This window comes from Prinia subflava, chromosome 6 (genome assembly GCF_021018805.1).
Source record: "Prinia subflava isolate CZ2003 ecotype Zambia chromosome 6, Cam_Psub_1.2, whole genome shotgun sequence".
NCBI classification, from domain to species: Eukaryota; Metazoa; Chordata; class Aves; order Passeriformes; family Cisticolidae; genus Prinia; species Prinia subflava.
In genome coordinates, this window is record NC_086252.1 from 9,512,732 (window position 1) to 9,533,041 (window position 20,310).

A 20,310-nucleotide genomic window follows, 5' to 3' on the forward strand; every position below is an offset into this window, starting at 1 on the left:
GTTTTGGGCTTATTTTATTGTGAATCACAGGTGATCATAGAAATTATTAGATCACCACCAATTCTTTCTTGCAATGAAAGTTCTCGCAGGTGTAGTGATGCATAAAAATTGGTTTAGACTGTTTCCTTCCAAGTTACACCTCCAGGACTCATTCCACTGAGGGATTCGCTGAGGCTGGGTTTGTGCAATGCATCACAATCACTGGAGATGCCCCCACCGGGCCCCTTGGGGGTGGCAGTCCTGCTGAGCAGCAGCAGTGCAGACAGTCCATGCTGCCACCTTCCAGACAGTCCAGCAGAGCAGGAATCCCTCCACAAAGCACCCTGCAGGCAGCCAGCAGAGCTCATACATCACAGGCTTCAGCCTAAAGGCAGAGAAATGGGAAATAAAGTCCTCCCTAGTCTGTGTTCCCTAAAGCAGAGACTGAGCCAAGGCTTCAAATTATATCCATCAGTAGAGGTCTACTGATTCAAAAGGGATGATTCAACTTCCAACAAGTCCCTTGCTCAAGGTAGCAAGCTGTAGCAGAGATCTGAGCATGATCCTGCATGAAAGGACACCTTTAGCCACTCTCCATCCCTCTTCTTGGTATGCACATTTTGGGAAGTTTACTTTCCTTACAACACATTAATCGAAAATGCAAGTGCTTGGATATCCTGCCAGATTTTGGATGTCCAGGCCTTCAAGTTTTTAACTTCTAAGGACAAAACACTCTACACTATAGCTCATGAGACAGAAACACAGGCCCCGTCAAAAACCTTGCACTTACTAGCACAAATCTTCAGAACTCAATCATAAATAGGAGAGGGATTGCTAGACAAGGGAGGAACAGTCAGTGCTCCAGGACTTTTCTGTGGAAAATCTCAATCACATGGACTCAGAGAAATCGTCAAGTTTAAAGAGTTAGAAGCTGTTTTGCTGCCATGGAAAAAGTCTAGCGAAAACACAAAAGCCATCTTCTCCTGAAAGCTGTGTCTCTTGGAGAGCACGGACAGCAGATACAGCCATTGGGAACTGAGGGGTAGAAAGATAAACAAGGGACACAGGGTGGCAGGCAGACAAGGTGAAAACAGAGGTGCCTCCATTGCCTGATGGCTACTTTACAACAATAAATACAACACAAAGGGAAACCTTTCCGTGTGGGATGACAACATCCAGCTGATCTCCATTCTATAAGGGCACAGCTGAATGCTAGGAGAGGAAAAAGATCAAAGAAAAAAGATTAAAGGAAGCAATTTTCAATTTTAAACACAGTCTTAATGGGATGGAAAGGAGAAGTAAGAACAGCTGAAAGACACCCAGGGTCAGGTCAGGGAGAGATGCCTTGGCTGAAGGTACCGCGGTGTTTTCCGTATTTGTCTGCTTTATTTTTAAACACCCAGAGCCTTTGCTTGAGCAACACTTCCTTGAACAAAAAGCAAGCAGAGAAGGAGAGAAGGGCTGGAGAGAGAGACGCAAATGGGGTTGGAAAAATATGATCTCCCCAGCCATGAAAGTCAAAATTACTGTTTGAAACTGAATCCTCCTGGACTACTACACAGGCATGGGGGAAAAGGGGAAGGGAGGGAAGGAAAGAAAGATTTATTACTTAAGCAGAGCTAAAATTCTGACCAGAAAAAGGACCGTTCAATCCATATCCAAATTTCAGATCAACGGCAGATCTGAAACTGGGCTTGTTATATTTCCCCTTCCTTTGCATGCATTAAAAAGACAGGGGAGGTGGATTGTGTTTTAAAGAGGAAAAAAATCCCTTGATCTCATGAAGCCCTGTACTCTTATATTCCATTTATAGCTCTAGCTAGAATGACATCCCCCTTGATTATCAGGCTGTCCAATCCAGCTGCATGTGTCAGGACTGTATGAGGCACTAAGTGAAATATATATATGCCCTTACAGGGTTTAGCACGTCGGGTCCACCTCCAGGGTACAGGCTGTAGCTCATTCTGACCACTGCTCCTCTCCCAGGAATCACTGCTCAGTGGTTTTTGCTTGGTGGTTTGTTGGTTGTTTTTTTTTTTAAACTTTTTTTAGGGCACTTTTACTTTCCAGTTGAAGCAACACAAAATGGCACCAAAGAAGGACGTAAAGAAGCCGGCGGCAGCTGCGGCCCCAGCGCCGGCGCCGGCGCCAGCCCCCGCGCCAGCCAAGCCCAAAGAGCCCGCCATCGACCTCAAGAGCATCAAGGTAACGGGGTGAGGTGTGCTCACAGGGACAGGCAGCACAGCCCTGCCCCGGAGCTGCAGGGGAGCCTGGGGGGCTCGGTTCCGCTCTGGGCACTGCCAGGAAATGAATGAGCAGCCTCAGCACATGGATTGCTGACCTGCCTGAGCTTTTGGCCGTTTCAGTGGCTGTATGTGCATGATTTAACAAAGGAGTGAAGCCCGGGGATGTCACATTTTGGAGTGTGGACCGCAGAACTTTTTACCCAATTGGTTCTAGTCTCACCTGTTTGGTAAACAGAAATCTAAAATAAACACACAACAAAAAAAACCCTAAAAACTCTAAAGTTGGTACATGAGGAAAGGAATGTGGCTACTGAAACATGAAATACAATGTTTTCCCACAGCACTGTACAAAAACCAATCTTTTATTTTTTAAAATTCTTTTCCAAATTTTTGAACCACCTGATGACCTTTTTGTGTGTATTGAAATCAATATGACTTATCTTTAAAAGAAACAAACTAAAGCATTTTAAATGCAAAAGATTTGGCAATTTTGTCTATTTTCTTTTCATTTGCACTTTACAACAAACATTGGTGAGACCATGAGCAAGAAAGCCATAGATGCAAACATTTCAAGTGATTTCCTCTCATCTTTCTATGTTTGCTCAGAATTTATAATTTGCTGCAAATTGAAAGCAGCCTTTTGGAGGTTTCCCTCTGACTGCACTGTCATTTCTTCTCATAATGTCTTTAGATTTTGCATGTCAACCAACATCACTAACTGTTGTCCTGAGCCTTTGAAGAAAACTCCTCCGTTTCAGGAGATTCTTTCCTTAGGAAAGAGGAGAGGGAGGCTAAGCAGTTAGGAGATGAAGAGACAGAGTAGTTTCTCTGAGTAGGACTATAAATAGTTATTCTGCACCTACCTAGCAAGCTGATTGGTCCCAGGACCAATTTGCTAAATTCTACATAAAGAATCATGCCTATTGTGGGTAAAAGAAGGACCTATACATGGTGAATTGTACTTCAGATACCTTAATACATATAGTCCTGAGAAGTTGAGCCATTTGGTGAAACTTCTCCAGGTTCAATTTAATTTTTCCAATCTGTAGTCAGGATTTTTCTAAAAAAGTATATATCTTCTTATAAGATTGAGGCTGAAGCCATTGATAAGAGGAAAAACAAAAGACATTTTGAAATACTTAGAATTTTGAAGAGTACATGAAAAACCCACTGATTTTGAGCATACTGTCTGAAAATTAGATTAGGCCTCATATTGCTCTAGATGATGGGGAAACAAGCTAGATTTCCTGTTAAATATCTTAATATAATTTGATAGCTTTCTATGTCCAGTAATCAGGAGAAAATAGAATTTTGAACTCCATTGAACATATCTAATCTATCTTCACATAAATAATAATATATTACCAGCTAAAAAATGTCAGATTGCATTCTGAGGCATCTTTGCAGTTCACTCCTGTACCCAAAGGAAAGAGCAGCAAGAAATATACACTGGTAGGACAGAGAGAACTCTCCAGGTTTTGTCATATTCAGACTGATAAAAAAATAGAATTTAGGGAGACTTGCTTTTGAAAGATACCAGACAAAGTATTTTCTTCTGGGGTCCCAACCAGCCACTATGGGTTGTTCTCCCTTTTCACATTTTGAGAGTTCAGGCAGTGAAAGGAAACAATTTCAGGTTATAAGTAATTTGTATAGGGCATGTGGCAGAGTGAGGAATCAAAGTCTTCTGAGTCTTAGCCCCATCCCTCAATTACTTCTCAGTCCTTCCATTCAATCACCAAAGTCTCAGCATGTAAAATTTACAGCACCATTTCCAGCAAAACTTTGGAAGCAGGGAGTACTTTAAACGAATGTCTGGGACTCAGTGAACAATCCTGGCCTGGGGCTCTGCAGTGATTTACCAGACATGGAGACAAAGCCCACATCACTTTAAACAAGGGGATCAGCTGGGCTATGCTTCACTCCCCAGGGAATCAGCAGCCATGCCACAGCCTGGTACCCAAGAGAGGTGGCTGGGAATGTCAGGCTGCAGTGCCAGGATGATTGGGGGAGCCACACAGCAGGCAAACACACAGAAAGGCTTTGTTAGCTTTTCTAAAGACACATCCAAGGCCCCTGTTACAGCTGGGGTGGCTTGGGGTAGAGCTGCCATGCCAGGGCTTACAGCAGCCAAATTAGTCACATGTGGCTGTGCACTTCATTCTGACTATTATGACTTGTGGCATCAGAAGCCACGACAGGCTCCAAAACAAACATGGTGCTTTACAAACATGAGTAGTGGGGTTCTCTTGGTGGTACCTCCCCACTCAGATGCCCCTCGGCCCATCTTCAGGGAATCTGGCTTTCTGAACTTTTTGGAGCACGCATTTTGCAGCTTTGGTGCTTTTTTTCCTCCTTTCTTAAGAGGACTCAAGCTGGGTCTGTCTAACACCATTAGAAGCTGTGATAAAGCTGTGACAGGCCATTCACTCTTTTCTGTTCCTTATTAATTTCTTGAAATTAACCAAATTAGAGCAAATATTTGGTTATTTCCTAGTGCCATCAGCAGCTAATATAAGATGTTCTATTTTTGAGCAACACCTATTGACTATAAAACTGAGTAACAGTTGATAGACCCAAATCTCTAAACCCAGCCCTTTTACAGCTCACCTTGGGCTATAGAATAACAGCCATAGGAAGAGAGTGAAGGCAGGGATTAAGAACTTGCTTTTAAATGGAAATGTGAAGACCTATTTCCCTCTACTCAGGGAACAGCATAAAAGCTCAATCTGCTTTGCACAAGCCTTTCCAGACCAAATGTATATTTCCAATTTTCCTCATTACTAACATGTCTTGGATTTGCATAGGCAAAGATTAAATAATAACTGACAAGAGAACAGGGCAGTGGGTGCACCTGAGAGCCACCAATAGGAACCAGCCATGATTAAAATCAAAATTATACAGATAAATCTATAGATATATAGATAATTTTCTTAAGATACCCCCAAGAATTCTGCAATTAAAACTGTGGCCCAGTACACTCCTAAAAAAACTTATCTGTTTTATCGACCTTCTTCTCCCACACAAGCCTGAGTGAGAAAGAATGTTTAATTCATGAAAAGCACTACTATGCGTCTACGTCTGCAACAACTGGGAGTTGTTGTGAAACATGAATGATGCAGGTGTCTCATGCTTGGTTTTGCAACCGAGGCACAGGGAAATGGATAAACTTCCCATTGCACAAATCTGTATAACTCAGTCCCTATTACCAACAAGAAAAGCATGTTGGTTTTCCAGTGCAAATCTAAGGGTCCTTCCCAGCACAAGTGTCCCAGCCTTTGGACAGAGCCCAGGCTCATGAAATCAATTAGGATGTTTTGGGATGCAAACACTGAGGATGCTGAGGGCAGTGCTTCACGGGCTTCCGCTCTGCAGAGGAGCGTGTCTAGCGCCCTGATCTGGTGTCACACTAGGTCCTTCACTCCGAGGATTCAGCTGAATACCTTCTCTTGAGCAGAGACAGACTGGGCAAGTGTCCACAGTGGGAGTCAGGCTCAGGGTACACAAGGCTTCCTATGCTGGTATCTTCAAGACTGAAATCCCAGAACACCAATTATGCCATGCCCAACTGCAGATAAGCCACCCAAATGTTGAGAAGAGAAACAACTAAAAGCTACCAACTAGTAAAGACTTGCTAAAATCTTGTCTAACTGTGTGATGCATGATGCTGATGCCTGTTGCATGGAAGCAAGCCTGTGATTGTTTTTACCCGCAGAGCTCTTAAGGCAGTAAAAAGTGTTTCTCCAAGAGTCCTTATCTCTTGTTACATTCACAACTTGAGTAGGTCGTCTCTGAACAGACATTGCTTTGGATATAACCAGAGAGAGATGAAGTCACTAAAATGCACTGACAGAAAGCTCCTGGGCTAGAGGGCAAGCAGCACTGCAGATGTCAGCTGAAGCACTCGGAGAGCTGTTTCTGATGCAGACAAACTCCACTGAGGCCGTGGAGTGAGAGCAGCAATGTCAACAGCAGCTTTGCACAGAAGCTCTAAGGGTTTTCTTAGGAAGCAGGTTTTCATTTGAAACTTTTGGCTCAGGTCTTCAAATTATATCTGTCTCCAGCTATGACTCCAGAAGGATTTCCTAGGAGTGGTGATCTGTCGGACAAGGTCACCAGTCCCTAGTGCCCTTACAGGTAGGAAGACAAATGTCAATGTGAATTAGGTTGTAAGAGATGTAAAGGTGCCTCTCTGATGTAAAGGTGCAATCCAGACCAGCTCCTGCTACTGCTCTGACCCAGGGCACAGCACCATGCAGGAGCCAGCCTGGAGCAGCCCCTGCCTCTGTGAGCCCCAGCACTGGCACAGCCCACACTGCTGACAAACACAGGGCAGGCAAGGACAGCACCACGGTGTCCCAGGACCCGGACAAGGACTGCTGCAAACCAGACACCCCCTTGGGACACTGCTGGAAACAACACACAAAAATTCTGTGTGCAAACTTTTCAGAAGAACTTTGCCTCCTTTCCTTCCTAAACTGCTGCTAAGCAAGGAGCCCATCAAAAGTAGAGACTACCCACATATATTAGTAGAAGCTTTTCTTTAATGTTGCTGATGAGAAAAATTGTTTGAAAAATAATGATTTTTTTTTTTTTCTTTGAACAAAATCCATTCTTAGTAGTTCACAGCTTTAGCAGCATTTTAAAAAGAATATCTACAGCCTTTGGAGTCTCTGGTGAACGGCAAACTTCGGTAGAAACAGTGGAAAGCAAACCACACAAAATGTAACATTTTAACAGCTCACAGAGTAACCCCAAGTGTTAACAGGAGTTATGGGAGAGCCTTAGTCCCATCAAAGCAACCCCACAATATTTCTAAAATACAGTTTTAAGCCTCCTCAGAGCACAGAGACATTGTACAAGATGGTAACAAGATATTTGAGTTAATCTTACATAAGGCAAGAAGGTGACAAATTTAGCTAATGACAAGCAGAAAAAGAAGTTGTCTGTAAGGAGATATGAAACAAGCCACCTGGAAATTTGCCCTTGTTTCACTAAGGCTTTATTACATCTTACATCCACTGCCAAGAAGCACTTTCAACTGGCTGCTTTAGCACAGAGCACTTAAATGTCAAGTAGCAAGGGTTTAAATTACGTTAATACTCTACCAGTGCCACTGGGAGGCATGTTAAAACAAGAAATGCCTCCAAAAGCAGGGCTCCAGAGCCTCCCATCTTGCGTATCCCCCTTGATTATACACATTCAAGCACAAAAGCAATGAGAAATGGGACGTGTTTACAAATGAGCACAGCTGAAGGCACTTCCCCCCCGAAGCTAATGAAATGTGTTCTACAGGATGTGATCAAGAGTGCAGCTACAGCACATATCACAGCCAGACATTTCAGAAGGGCACATTAATTAAACGTCAAGGCCCATCCAAAAGTTTGTGCACAGCTGCAAAGTAACCGTGAAGTTTCAAGTTTTAAAAAGCTATAAACTGGAAAGTTACACAAAATGCTTAGGGAAAAAAAAGTCAAATTAATCTGCAGTCAAGTCATTTAAACTCAGAGATATTTCTGAACTATTCTTTTAAACCTCATAGTATCTCACACATGCAATTTTCTCTCCTGTATTAATGGAGGTTGGTTTTATTCTTTCTGAAATTATATTTCTAGGCAGCTCCGTTCTCAAAACAGATCTTAGTTTCTCAGGAGTTCTTCTAATGTTTCTCTGCCTCGTGGCAGGAAATCCATCAGGCTGTTAATTCTTACTTAAACGAGAAGCAGCCTCTCTAAAACCTGTGGCATTTATTGCACAAGTTATGAACTGAAATGAGGGATGGGAAAAGGACAACCTGCTTTTCAGAGGGGTTTGGAAGCTGTGTGACCCTGCACCCAGGGATGTCTACTAGAAGAGATGTGCAGCTGTATTAATCAAGGAGCACACATTAATAGTGAGCAGACATCATATAAACTACTGTAGGCACAATCCTATCTTAACTTCATTAAAAAAAAAAATCCCTCCAGTCTGAATAGAAGACTAAACATACAATGAGCATCCTAGGAGAATCTCAGATTTTCTCCTCTCTGATTTTCCAAAATACCCAACATGTCTTAGTCTCTTTCAAAGAGACAGTACCTTGAAAGAGCTGGTGAATCTCTAATTTTCCAAGATACCCAACATGTCTTAGTCTCTTTCAAAGAGACAGTACCTTGAAAGAGCTGGTGATTCTCTAATAAATTCCTAAGATGGTTCCCTTCCTGTCATTCATGCAAAAGGTAACAAACTGATGGAGCAGCTTGATGCTTTAACTCCCAGCAGCACCTTTTCCCTGGGCCTTTCACCCTGTGCAGCCCTTTCCTGAGTTCCAGGGAGCTCAAGGCACAGCTGGACTCAGGCCCAGTGCCCACCAGCCCAAAGAGCTGAGCACAGCTTCACACTGCACAGCCTGGGCTCCTAAGGCACACAGAGCAGTGACCTGTGGGAAATCGGTAACTTTGGTAATAATTTGGAAACAAGGATTTGTGTGGTGAGAAAAAGTTGCATACAACCCCATCAGCTCCACTCTTTAATTGGACCTGGTCAAAATGCCTCTGGCAACAGAATTACTAGAAGGTAGTCACAGACAATGCAAGGAACAAAACAAACAAACCAAAAAACAAACAAACAAAAAAACCACACCACCCTTTTCTTCAGCACAGACAGCCTTCTGGATAATAACTCTGCCCATAAATAAGGGCTCTATGAAGTTAGAGAAATCCAAGCCATTCTGGTCTTTCCCAAGTTGCTTCAACCTTTCATTCTTTTTGATAAGGGTGGGGCATTCAGGTTTTGTTAAACTGAACTCCCTGAAATATCAAAATCATCCCTAAAGCCTCGAGACTCACAGTGTCCCCTGACAATGCAGAGAACACTGCCAGGATCAGAGCAAAGACCAGATCACTGCAAAACACTTCTTTGGCCCTTTTGAATTTTCTGAAAGCTCCTTTTAGAATTGGAAATCTCACCTTTGATTTCTTTTAAGGAGGATTTGAAATATTTTTCATCTAGGCCATTTTGTAGCAGCCCTTACTGAGAGGAAGTACACTTTAACCCCCAACAGACCTATTGCCTTAGAGCAGGGCAATTCTTAATTTAATTGAATGCAACATGCCCATGCTAGAATATTCCTCCCCACTAAAATTCTGTCCAGTATGATTTTATTCAAGGATCAGTGCTAAAATGAAGGGCTGATATGGTGCACTAGTTTTTCTTCATCTGAACTCTGAGCCAAACTCTCAGATTGTCAAAAGACAATCAGTTTATACATAGACCCCTCTCAGTTGATAATATTTGATCACCCATTTAAGCCAGATGACTAATCCAGGTATCCATTTTCTATGCCCAAGACAAATGCACTCAAATTATTTTCTGCTTGGCATCTTTTGGAATGAGTTTTGTTGTAGCTAAACATAGAACCTACCTGTTCAAGAAAAGGTGTCCCTAAAACAAACAAACAAAAAACCCAAACAAACAAAAACATCAAATTTGTTTTCAGGGGAACATTTCCCAGTTGCCAGAACTGGAGAGCAAGACACTGAAGGCAGAAAGAAAATTCCACAAAAAGCAACATACTACATTGACCCAGACACCATTTCAGCTCTGCCAAAGTCTTTCAAAAGCTCTTCTATTCCAGCCCCAGCCAGTGTAAATCAGGAGCTCTTCACTGTGCTAAACCTGTGTCAGAAAACCCAGAGCAAAACCATCAGCCCCCTTTCTGTGCAGCCACACCTGATTGTGGCTACACCACTGTGAATACCTCCCTGTTCCCACGGGTTAATAGGTTACAAATAGCAAAAAACCCCAGCAAAACCCAACAAGAAACCAACCAAAAGCAAAGAATTACAAGCAGAGCTTTTTCATACTTGGTATATTTCCAGATATTTCTAAAAAATTGCAAATAATTTGTTCAAACAGAGCATTTCCAGCTAAAATGGCATGCTCAGAAAAATCTTTGCATTTGCATCTTTTTTTTTTTTAATAGAAGGTAGGAGGTTAGTATTTCAAATCCACTTAATTTGGTTTTCAAGTTTAGAAACAACAGTAAAATTAAGTATGATGGAATTGGATTCTTTCATTGAGATTATTCCACATGCTGAAAAGACACAATCATAAAGGTTGTGCTTCTCTTCAGAGTAACTAAGCAAGCTACAGGAGAAGGGTTTTCTCACCGATCACATCTCATCATTAGAAGACCAGGAGCAGTGACTGCTTAGCAGAGGCAACCAAGAGAAATTAAAAGGGAGGATTTGAGCTCAGAACTGGGAGTCTGTTGTTGTCACACAACTATTCCCACCCTGGCTCGATGACACTCTTGACCTGTCTGAGGCAACAGGGAAAGGAAGAAGCTTGGAGCAAGGCTTGCCAATCCTTTTACGTGACCTGACACCCATTCAGATCTCTGACCTGGTCTTGGGGGATGATACAGGTGGGCCTCGGTCTTTGCTACTGAAGCAGCTGCAGCCTCTAGCCCTGCTCCCTATCTGCAGGCCCACCATGACCACCCTGCAACCCAAAAAGCAAGTACCCCTTCCCCACTGTGAACAGTCATTCCTCTAGTTCAGAAGGGCTTTGGGGGTCCTTAGCTTGTATCATAGCTTCTTCTCTGCCTCACCTCATGAACCCCTGAGCAGCACCACTTCTGTAAACCCCTGTGAGCTCTACACCAGCCCCTGCTGCCCGCCTAACGCAAGCCCCAGAGGAAGAGTCCTAGAGATCACTGCCTACTCTGAACACAGACTGCCCTGCAGGGTACATCTACACATCAGCCACTAACTTAACACGAGAGGCTCCAAAATACACAGAGAATTTTTCCCTTTAAAATGTTAACAGTTTGGAAAAGGTGACCAGTGAAGAGGAAGAGCTTCACAGCAGGACACCACCTCTGTTGATGATGATTTTTCTGCTCAGTGTCAACAGCTGGATCCCCCTGAGCAGACAGGCAGCAGCACTGCTCACCTAATTTTGGGCTCTTTATTATCCATGCAAGGGGTTGAGCAAAGCCCAGCAAAGGTATGAGGACGTTCAGCTGCATCTCACCCATCCCACAAGCCACGTGTGAAACCAGCCGGGCAAACATGTGGCACTCCTCACCCTCCGTGCTCCTTGCCCACTGACTCCACAGCTTACAGAGAAACAGAATCCTTCCCTATAAGGAGGTCTGGACAAGGAATACCTCCTCCTGATGATATGGACCCAGAAAGTGCTGACATGATCCAAACTTATTGCTTGACACTCCCTGCCCCTCTTCAGCCTCCTAAAAATAGCCATCATAAGATGTCTATCAAGACATGGAGCCTCCTGTCACTTTGCCCTAAGAAAGCTAAAGAACTCGCCAAGGGGAGGGACCTCTTCCTCCTGACACCTAATCCAGGCAATGCCGTCAGCACTCCCAGATAAATAAGGGGAAGAAAGGCAAGGAAAGCAGGACCACTCTCAAGAGCTCTCAGCTAAGCCTTCCCGCCTGCCTGCTGCTCTGCATTTCCAACTCAACCATGGTGGGTGCACTGGAAAGTGAATAGTTAGCAGCCAGCCAGAAGTGACTTTTACATAAGGAAATCGGGCTTCGTGCCCACGTTGGGTCTTGGGGGGTGGGGGAAAGACAGTCCAGAAGACAGTTTAGGTTTGCTTGGTTTTCCTGTTTAAACCTAGAGACTATGAAAGGTTTTCCAGGCAGCCTCCAGTTCCAAACCAGGCAGCAGTAGTGGTGCAGCTCCCACAGCTTCCGACAGAAGGGTTACAATTCCCTAAGCTTTTTTCTAATCAAATGCAACCAGCTGAAGTGGCAAGGAAAAATCATATTTTTATATAAGCAAATATCAAAGATTAGTACTTTATGAAACAACATACCATCAAAAACTAATTTGAGATATAAACTTGAAGGGATTCATTTAATTTCTATGTTAATGAAAAAAAAAGCTGCTTGTTTAGAAATATTACAGCAAACTGTATAACTAAAATGGATCTATGCTAAAACAGTAAATGGAGCTGATGGTAATTAATTACTCCTTTTTCAGTTAAGAGACTTTCGATTTTTGTTGCTTCCTGCCACAGCTCTGGCATTCCCTGGGTTGTAGATTTTAATGAAAACTTTCAGAATAGACTTGCTGATGCATTTTTACATGGGAAGTTGCTAGATTAGGTTGTATGGCCTAACTACATTAGGCAAGATAGAAGTGAAAGCACTCAGGTACTTTGTGCTATTTACTTTCTCTCAGTGCATTTTCAGCAGTACTAGTTCTCTTTTTCTCTCTCTTTTTCTCCCCAAATGCAGTCCTTCTCTGCTGATGAAATCAATGGTAAGTGAAATCAAAGTTAAACTTAAACAGGGGGCAGGAGGGGGAACAAAATGGCTACAAAATGCTAAATATTCACTAGCCTTAACAGCTCTTTTGCTATCTGCATTACTTCTGCACATTTGACAGGCCACTTTCTTGCTCTTCTGGAAGATGACTCATGGATTGAGCTGGATGCTTTAGAAAACACACAGGTTCTCCCCCAGCCCCCCTTCCTAAGCTATTTTTTGTGATTGATTTCCTTCCAACAGATCGAGTTCTCCAAGGAGCAACAGGATGGTAAGTTACAAGAGAGCTGATGCGTTTTACATGTATGTGGGTTCAGAAGAGAGCTACAGCTCAGAAATTAACTTGCATGAAACAATGAGCTAAGACTCCATGTGGGATAAATCACCACACTCTTGACCTCAGGGCAGTGATGACTTGTGCTGAAGGTGGTGACCGGATCTACATGTGATTTATCTGAATGTTTGTTTACACGCTATCTGAACCGAGAAGTTTATACCACAGTCCAAAGAGGAAATAACCAGTCTCTACCTACTGAACATTCTTCAGTTGTACTCCTTTTCTGACTCTTCACAAGGATGCTGAAAATAAGTCTTGAACTTGACAGTCCCAGGGGAAATAGGCAGAAGGAGCACAACAGGAGGAGGAAGTGGGCTGAAAATTTAACTTAGCTGCAGTGACTTGGCAATCTCACGTGAACAGAAGATGCAAGAGTTCTACATGTCACTTTTGCCAGGAGGTGTTGTGGAAGGGGAGGAACAAAAGCTGGTTTACTGTAAAAATATTCTTTAAGCATGGAAATAGTCAGCAAATAAGTGACATGTATACACAATGGATATTCTGCAATTCTTCAGCATCTTGCTGTATTCTTTAATTCACAAGCAACTTGCAGCTTCCAAATTTTTTGTTTTAATCTTCTAGAAAGAGACAAAAAATCTGACATGAACAATAGTTCTCAATGAAGCTCTGGAAATCTAATTTTAATTTTGAAATAGATATGCATTTGGGCTATATTAAGTAATATTTAAAAATGTCAAAAAATCAGTAGCACATGGTAGACTGAAGGAAGAGTTTGGAAAGAAGGTACAAGGATTTCCTAGAAATTCAGAGGAAGTGGAATAGCTAGAAACAGGTCTTGAGAGAGCTCTAAACTTTGAGAAGATGAGCCTGCTCTTGCTAACACCATCAAAGCAATAAGGAGAGCTACAGTGCAGCAAGTGAGACTGGGAACAATTCTCTTCCTGCAGTCCAAACACTCTTGGTCACAAAAGAAGTCATTTGGACTCTTCCTTACTTCTTAATTCTGAAAATTTTACAAAAGGATTGGGTAGGTTTATAGAAAAATGTCCTCAGTCCAAAGCTGCTGGCATGTGTAAATGAAGCAAAACATTTCTTTCAGCTTCCCTACGTATTTTGGATCATCCAGCTGCTGTAACATTACAATGGCTGAACCAAGCAGCAGAGCAGATAGAAACTACTTGAGAGAGGGAGAATTTCCTGGGAGCAGATATGCCCACCCTCAGTAACTGTTGTCATCTGCACAGGCTGATGCACCAGCAGCTGGGCAGTATCATCCTCAGACAGACTTTAAACATGCTTGCTCCAGCTGAGGTATCAACTAGGACTGGCCATTAAAAAAAAATTAAAAATAAAACCCCACAGCATAAATGTATCGCAGTGAAGTGCATGCCTGAGAGACAAAAATAAATCAGTCCCTTTCTCCAAGCTGGGGAGCTGTGTTCAGAACCCAGTGAACATAAAACTTCACGGGATTTACAAAATGGATAAACTCTGCTGATAGCTTTGCTATTAGCACACTGGCATTGTTTCATACCTCACTGCAGCTAAATGTCGTTGGTTTAGCAGATGAAAGATCAGATCTTACAATATAAATCACAACTCCACCCATCTCAGCTGCTGGAGCTGCTATCAGGAAGATCTACACAGGTCCAGAGGGCCATAATTTCATACCCTACAATAAAAGCTGGAAGGAAAGAGAGGCAGCAGCAATAGGTGTCTCATGTGAGACAGTAAGAGGATTCGTTTCAGATGTATTAGACTACACCCTAGCAGGCTGGCACCGTGTACCAGCGCTTTCACTGGTGCCAGCAACAACTCCACCAAGGTGGGACAAGGAAGACTAAAGCAAAAACATAAATACCTCTGCATCACATGTCCCCAGCACAAGATGGATGAAGACGTGATCCAAAATGTGCCTTCTTAATGCTAAACCTGCCCCTAAGCAGAGTGAACATTACACAGGCTGTGAGACACAAAGCCTGTGTGGCTGCTGGATGAGAATCATGGCCAAGGAAATGGCATTTTGTTTGGTTTACTTGGAGCTGAACCATAGCACCATCAGACACTGCAGTGCAGAAGAGATCAACAGCACAGACCAAGATGCTTCTAGGAGATGGGGTTCAAAGATAGCTCTTCAGCCACACAGTTGACCTCTGTCGCCTCCTTTTTTTTAAAAGCCACATTTCTTTATTCAAATACCCTAAAAAGCCAAAAAATATAGTCATGTGATTGACGTGGAACTTCTCAACAGAAGATGAAGGCTGGCAATGCAATGAAGGCAACTGTCTGTGCTGATGTTTGTAGGGGAAATGCCTGTGCCTGAAGGCCTTGTCCAACAAGGGGAAATAAGTGAACACTGATCACTCGGCAGCACTGAAAGGAGTGAAGTCTCAAAGTGAACGCACTGCAAATGCACCACATGAGTACTCCCACTGGAAAAGTGGAATATTCCTGCATCTGTAAGAAGCAGGGACAAACTACAAAGAACAGAGAAACAGAGGGAACAAACATTTGGAAATCCCATTGTAAGGCAATTTTAAGGAGAAACAACAGTAAAAACATTTGAAATCCACCTTCAAGTTTCCTATTAGCATTGTGAAGTTGAGATGCTGGGATTGCAGGCAAAACCCACTGAAGCAAGCAAAGGTTTTGCACTTCCAGGCACTTGACAATCCCAGTTCTCTGGAGAGATAAGGTGGAGTGAATAACAAGATTTTTACCATCTGCTGCTACATCATGTGAAGAAACCTATTCTTGAATGACAATGTTGGTAGAGAACTTATCTTTCCCTGTCCTTGAAACAGCTACAGGGTCAATCACAAAGCTATTGATGGCTATTAGAGCCAGGAAAGATATGAAAGGTAGATATAAAAGTTTAAAAATAGTGAAACTGAAATGTCAGAGGGGAGGAGTTTTTCTTGGGACTGTGGGCCAAAGATTCCCCTGGCTAACACCCCTGGAGTCAGTGGAACAGTGCCAGGAGACAACAGGCTCACATCTTTGTCAGTAGGGAGCTGCCTGCTCAGTGCTGCTCTTCTCTTGCAGACTTCAAGGAGGCCTTCCTCCTCTTTGACAGGACTGGTGATGCCAAGATCACCCTCAGCCAGGTTGGCGATATCATCCGGGCGCTGGGGCAGAACCCCACAAACGCAGAGGTCAACAAAATCCTGGGAAACCCCAGCAAAGAGGGTAAGTGCCCTACAGCCCTTTGGGCTGTTCTGAGATTGGGGAACAGCAGTTAGGCAACACCAACAGACACAGCAGGAGAGAGGGGAGCTTTTGCTCTGATGGGGATGGTATGCAACAATACATGGTATTTCTCTCATTCCTTTGGGAGAGAAGGATGCTGATGGGGAATAGAGGAAAACCTTCTGCTTGAGGCATGGAGAGTTCCCTATAGGGCCCGTGTTGGTGTCAGCTCAGTGCGGGTATAACACACACTTGTTGCTGCTCACAGTCCATTAGTGCCTCAGCCTTTGCTTGCAGAGCTGGGAGTCCATTTTTAACGACTGACACTCAGCTCCTCAGGTCCTTCCAGTGCAAAATCTTCTGCACAAGCCCAGACATGCCCTGGGACTGCAAACCCACCCATTTCAGCTGACTGGAATGGTCTTCCCAAAGCTCCTACAAACCTGGGTACACTGAAGCATAGGTTAACCATTTATTACTGCAGCCATTTTTTATTTCCTCTTCCTCCCTTTTAGAGATAAAAAGAAAGGACAAATACTATAGTCCCCTCATTTAGCAAGGAACTAGGAGCAGATGATCCCCAATTTCAGTCATGCAGAACCATACTAAGACAGGCTAAATTATATTCTCATCCTCTGGCCTGGTAAAGACAACTCTGAGGAGCAATTCAGAAAGATTTGGCACCAGCAGGAAGCATTGAGGACTAGCAAAGAGGTGAGATCATACCAGGACTTTCAGTGTTCCAGCAGTAACTGACAATGACTTTGATATAGCTGCACTGGTTTTGTAACAACTGTACAATGAAAAATATCTGTCCACCTATTTCCATCTATTATATTTTTTTGCTGCTCAGATGAAGGCTGGCAATGGAAAGATCCAGGAGGAAAGAAGAAAGAATAAAAAAGATTCTTTTATTTGGCAGCCTTGCTCAAAAAAAAACCAACCAAAAACAAACCCCGAAACAAACCAAAATGAGCAACACTTGGGGAAGTTCTCACTGAGGACTACAGCTTTTGGGTCATGAGACAAAAAGGGTAGATGGACTAAGCTTGGGAGGTCTTAAACCTCCATTGTGAACATGCCCAAATTTACTACTGGCAACCCACCACCATACTTTCCTAGTTTTAATTAGTTTATTCTTTTGCTAATAGGCTCTGCCACCACATTAAAGAGACCCTGAAGAGGTCAGTAATGTGTGAGCAACCTCAGCAACTTGTCTAAGTCACCACACCCCACTCTGGTTACCTTTTTCCTATTGCTGGGGCTTTGTTTGACTGTATTCTGCAGTTCTCTCACTCCCCAAATCTTTTCAAAGATTACCTCATACACCAAATTTCATTTCTGAAAGAAAAATATAGCATGCACATAAGCCTACAAAGCTATGTGCGAAGGATCCTGGATGCGAAAATTCAGATGTATGTGAAAACTAACTCACAGGATAAGAGAATCCAGATTCTGCAAAGGAAATTCTGAGGCAAGGACTACAGTAAAGGCTAGAAAGAGCCATGAAAAGGAGATGGGAGGCTCTCCCCAATTTGAGGGCAAGCGTACCTAAGGAATACACATACAAGTATCTATCCTGCGGATAGATACTTGTATAAACTGGTGGGGTTTTTTCCAGAGATGAATGCCAAGAAGATTACTTTTGAGGAGTTCCTGCCCATGCTGCAAGCAGCTGCCAACAACAAGGACCAGGGCACCTTTGAAGACTTTGTTGAAGGCCTGCGTGTCTTTGACAAGGAAGGCAACGGCACAGTCATGGGCGCTGAGCTCCGCCACGTGCTGGCTACCCTGGGTAAGGGATCGGCCTCTCTGCAAGCACTTTGAAAACTGCTGCTCTTGGAAGGCATGAGACAGCCAGGAAAGGTAGTCCAGACAGTTTGAAGAGGCAGGAGGCTACCAAGACTCTGGCTTTCCTAACTGTGAATCCACAAAGAAAGCAAGCAGAGTTTTGGGGTTCCTACTCAAGACCAAAGGAATAGGCCAGGCTTATGACATCTAAATTCAGACAAGATATTAAGAGTGACTGTTATTTGATGGCTGGAGAGAAAAGTCTGTACATCTCAGTGACATAATGCAGACAAAAGTAGAGGATTTGCTGCAGAGTTTCTTTACTCTGCAGGAAAAACTAGAATCCCTATGCATATATGTCTGTGTCTTCTAAAGAAAGTTAAAGTTAATTAAGCTCATGTCATATATAGGTGTTCTTTCACTGACTCAGAAAATAAGAAAGATCTTTGGCAAAGCTGTAGGTTTGAGCCTCAGTTCTGTGTGGAAGAATGAAACAAGTTCTCTCCACTCTCAGGTGAGAAGATGACAGAGGAAGAAGTAGACGAACTCATGAAAGGTCAGGAGGACTCAAATGGCTGCATCAACTATGAGGGTAAGTGCAAGATGGTTCAACATCCACCCTACATTTCTCCTCTCTCTCACAGTTTCATTACAGTGGGCTTTTAGCTCCTCAGGCAAACTAGACAAAGCTCCAGCTGCCAATATGCTTATCCTGCAGTCACACCATGCAAAAGGCTCGATTCAGCCACAGCAGAGGAGGCTGTTTTGGTCAACACCAAATCTCTAGACCCTGACTTTCTGTAGGGCAGTTGCAGTGATTGTATCCAATAGCTACTTTGTTATCACACTTAAACAAAAGAGCTTGATTTGTACAACATTAAACACTTAAAACTTTCTATTACCGTATCAGATCAAATCCAACTAGGTACATATTTTTAATGCCATCACCTCATGAATAGCTGTTAATTTTAGGGTTGTTTCCCAAGGTGACGTTTGCTGCTCCTTCTAATTAGCATATCTGTATTTTTCCACAGCATTTGTAAAGCACATCCTGTCTGTCTAAGAGGAATTCCCCAGGTACCACACGGTATGTTCCTCTCATTTGCACTCTTAACTTCACCTGCTTGCTGTCCAAAAAGGTTTCTATATACCCATGGCCAACAGGGGCTACAAAACCATGACACCAGCATTTCCCCAACAAAATGAAAAGAATAAAATGAGACTGTTGTTCAAAAGCAGAGATAGCAGGAGTGGAGGTTCCTGGCTCTTGTTCACAGCCCTGTAACTCATCGGTGTTTAGTAGATTTTTCAAACACAATGCAAATTGACAGCCCGAGACATTTATCCTACAAGCAAAATTGAGATTTTTTTAAAAACAGAAATCAAAGCCCCACCTTGCAATAATTTGTAGACTTCTGTTAAGATGGAGTGGCCTGAATACTCATGTGAACTACTGAGAACAGGTCTTCAAACAAAATAAGCATCTGAAGAGCATTGTCATAGTCATGATCAACAGTTAAAATAGGGTTTCAAAAGTACCCAATTACTTTGCACGTCTCCTACAAGTAGGGGAAAATAAAAATAACAGCATCACCCCCTCACCCGCTGCCCCCTAGCCTTTACATGCTACTATTTGGTCCACAGGAAGAAAAAAAAAAAAAAAAACACCACAAAAAACCACCCCAAAACAGCAGCTGTCTTTAAAATGCAAACAAACTATTGTGAGCTTATGTGAACTGTCAGTTATTCTATCCAAGGAAATACACATTCCCAACTGTATGAAACAAACACCTCAAAACAGAAATCAAGGGCTCCATTTGTCATTTTGTGAGTGTTTCTTCAGCCAACATTGATTTCAAATACAACTCTCCCATTCCTTCCCAGAAGAAGCCAAAATTAGAACGACCAGATGGCACTCGAGATTTGCCTGAAATTCTTGCTCAGTCTGCCACCACCGACATGGAAACTGCATAGAACTGGATGATGTGACTCCATCCCACCACTGTTTACCAGCACATCCATGGATATCACCTTTGGGTCACTATGCTTTCATTTAAGAAACCTGAGCTTTTACCAAAGCAAACTACATGGAATAAACTCTACCATCCAGGGTCCATCCATCCCAACCCTCTCTTTCCATGTTATTTGCATTGAAACAATGTCATTTCTTGGAAAAATAAAGCATCCATAAATCCTTGTGGTCACTTTGTGCCTATGAAGTCTTTTTTTCCCCATCTGTTCAAATCCACTCAAAGCAGCACTCAGCAGTTAATTCATTTTCCCTGCATATTGCATACCACAAAATAAAGTTTTATAAAAAATATAAACATGGACATTTCCAGTAGGTCACTTCACTTGATCTTAATGAAAAATTCTTTGTTTGGGCTCTGGGAGGAGGAGTAATTAATTAAAGCACTACCACCAACATCAGCATTTACAACACTTTTGGGTGAAGAAGACCTGGTATCTTGTCAGAACAGCTGCAAAGGTGGCAAGATCCCAAACCAGGCAGGGTGGCCCTGCTG

At 42.9% G+C, this 20,310-nt stretch overlaps 1 protein-coding gene across 2 annotated transcripts; it reads left to right on the plus strand.

The window, feature by feature from the left end:
• The first annotated feature begins 1,731 nt into the window (after positions 1–1,731).
• MYL1 (myosin light chain 1) lies at positions 1,732–18,872 on the plus strand. 2 transcript variants are annotated; one of them, XM_063399795.1, is made up of 6 exons: positions 1,732–2,184; positions 12,751–12,778; positions 15,851–15,994; positions 17,616–17,789; positions 18,300–18,377; positions 18,820–18,872. In XM_063399795.1, the coding sequence occupies exons 1-6, from the start codon at positions 2,065–2,067 to the stop codon at positions 18,846–18,848; spliced, it is 573 nt and encodes a 190-aa protein (XP_063255865.1). In that variant the 5' UTR covers positions 1,732–2,064; the 3' UTR covers positions 18,849–18,872. The 2 variants fall into 2 exon arrangements, with proteins under 2 accessions (XP_063255865.1, XP_063255866.1); XM_063399796.1 differs by lacking the exons at positions 1,732–2,184; positions 12,751–12,778 and adding exons at positions 11,608–11,701; positions 12,478–12,502.
• The last annotated feature ends 1,438 nt before the right edge of the window (positions 18,873–20,310 follow it).

Coding starts and splice junctions, on each gene's coding strand:
- MYL1 (XM_063399795.1), top strand. CDS start 2,065: ATGGCACCAAAGAAGGACGTAAAGAAGCCGGCGGCAGCTGCGGCCCCA. Junction 15,995..17,615: donor GGGAAACCCCAGCAAAGAGG/GTAAGTGCCCTA, acceptor GGTTTTTTCCAG/AGATGAATGCCAAGAAGATT. Junction 18,378..18,819: donor TGGCTGCATCAACTATGAGG/GTAAGTGCAAGA, acceptor ATTTTTCCACAG/CATTTGTAAAGCACATCCTG.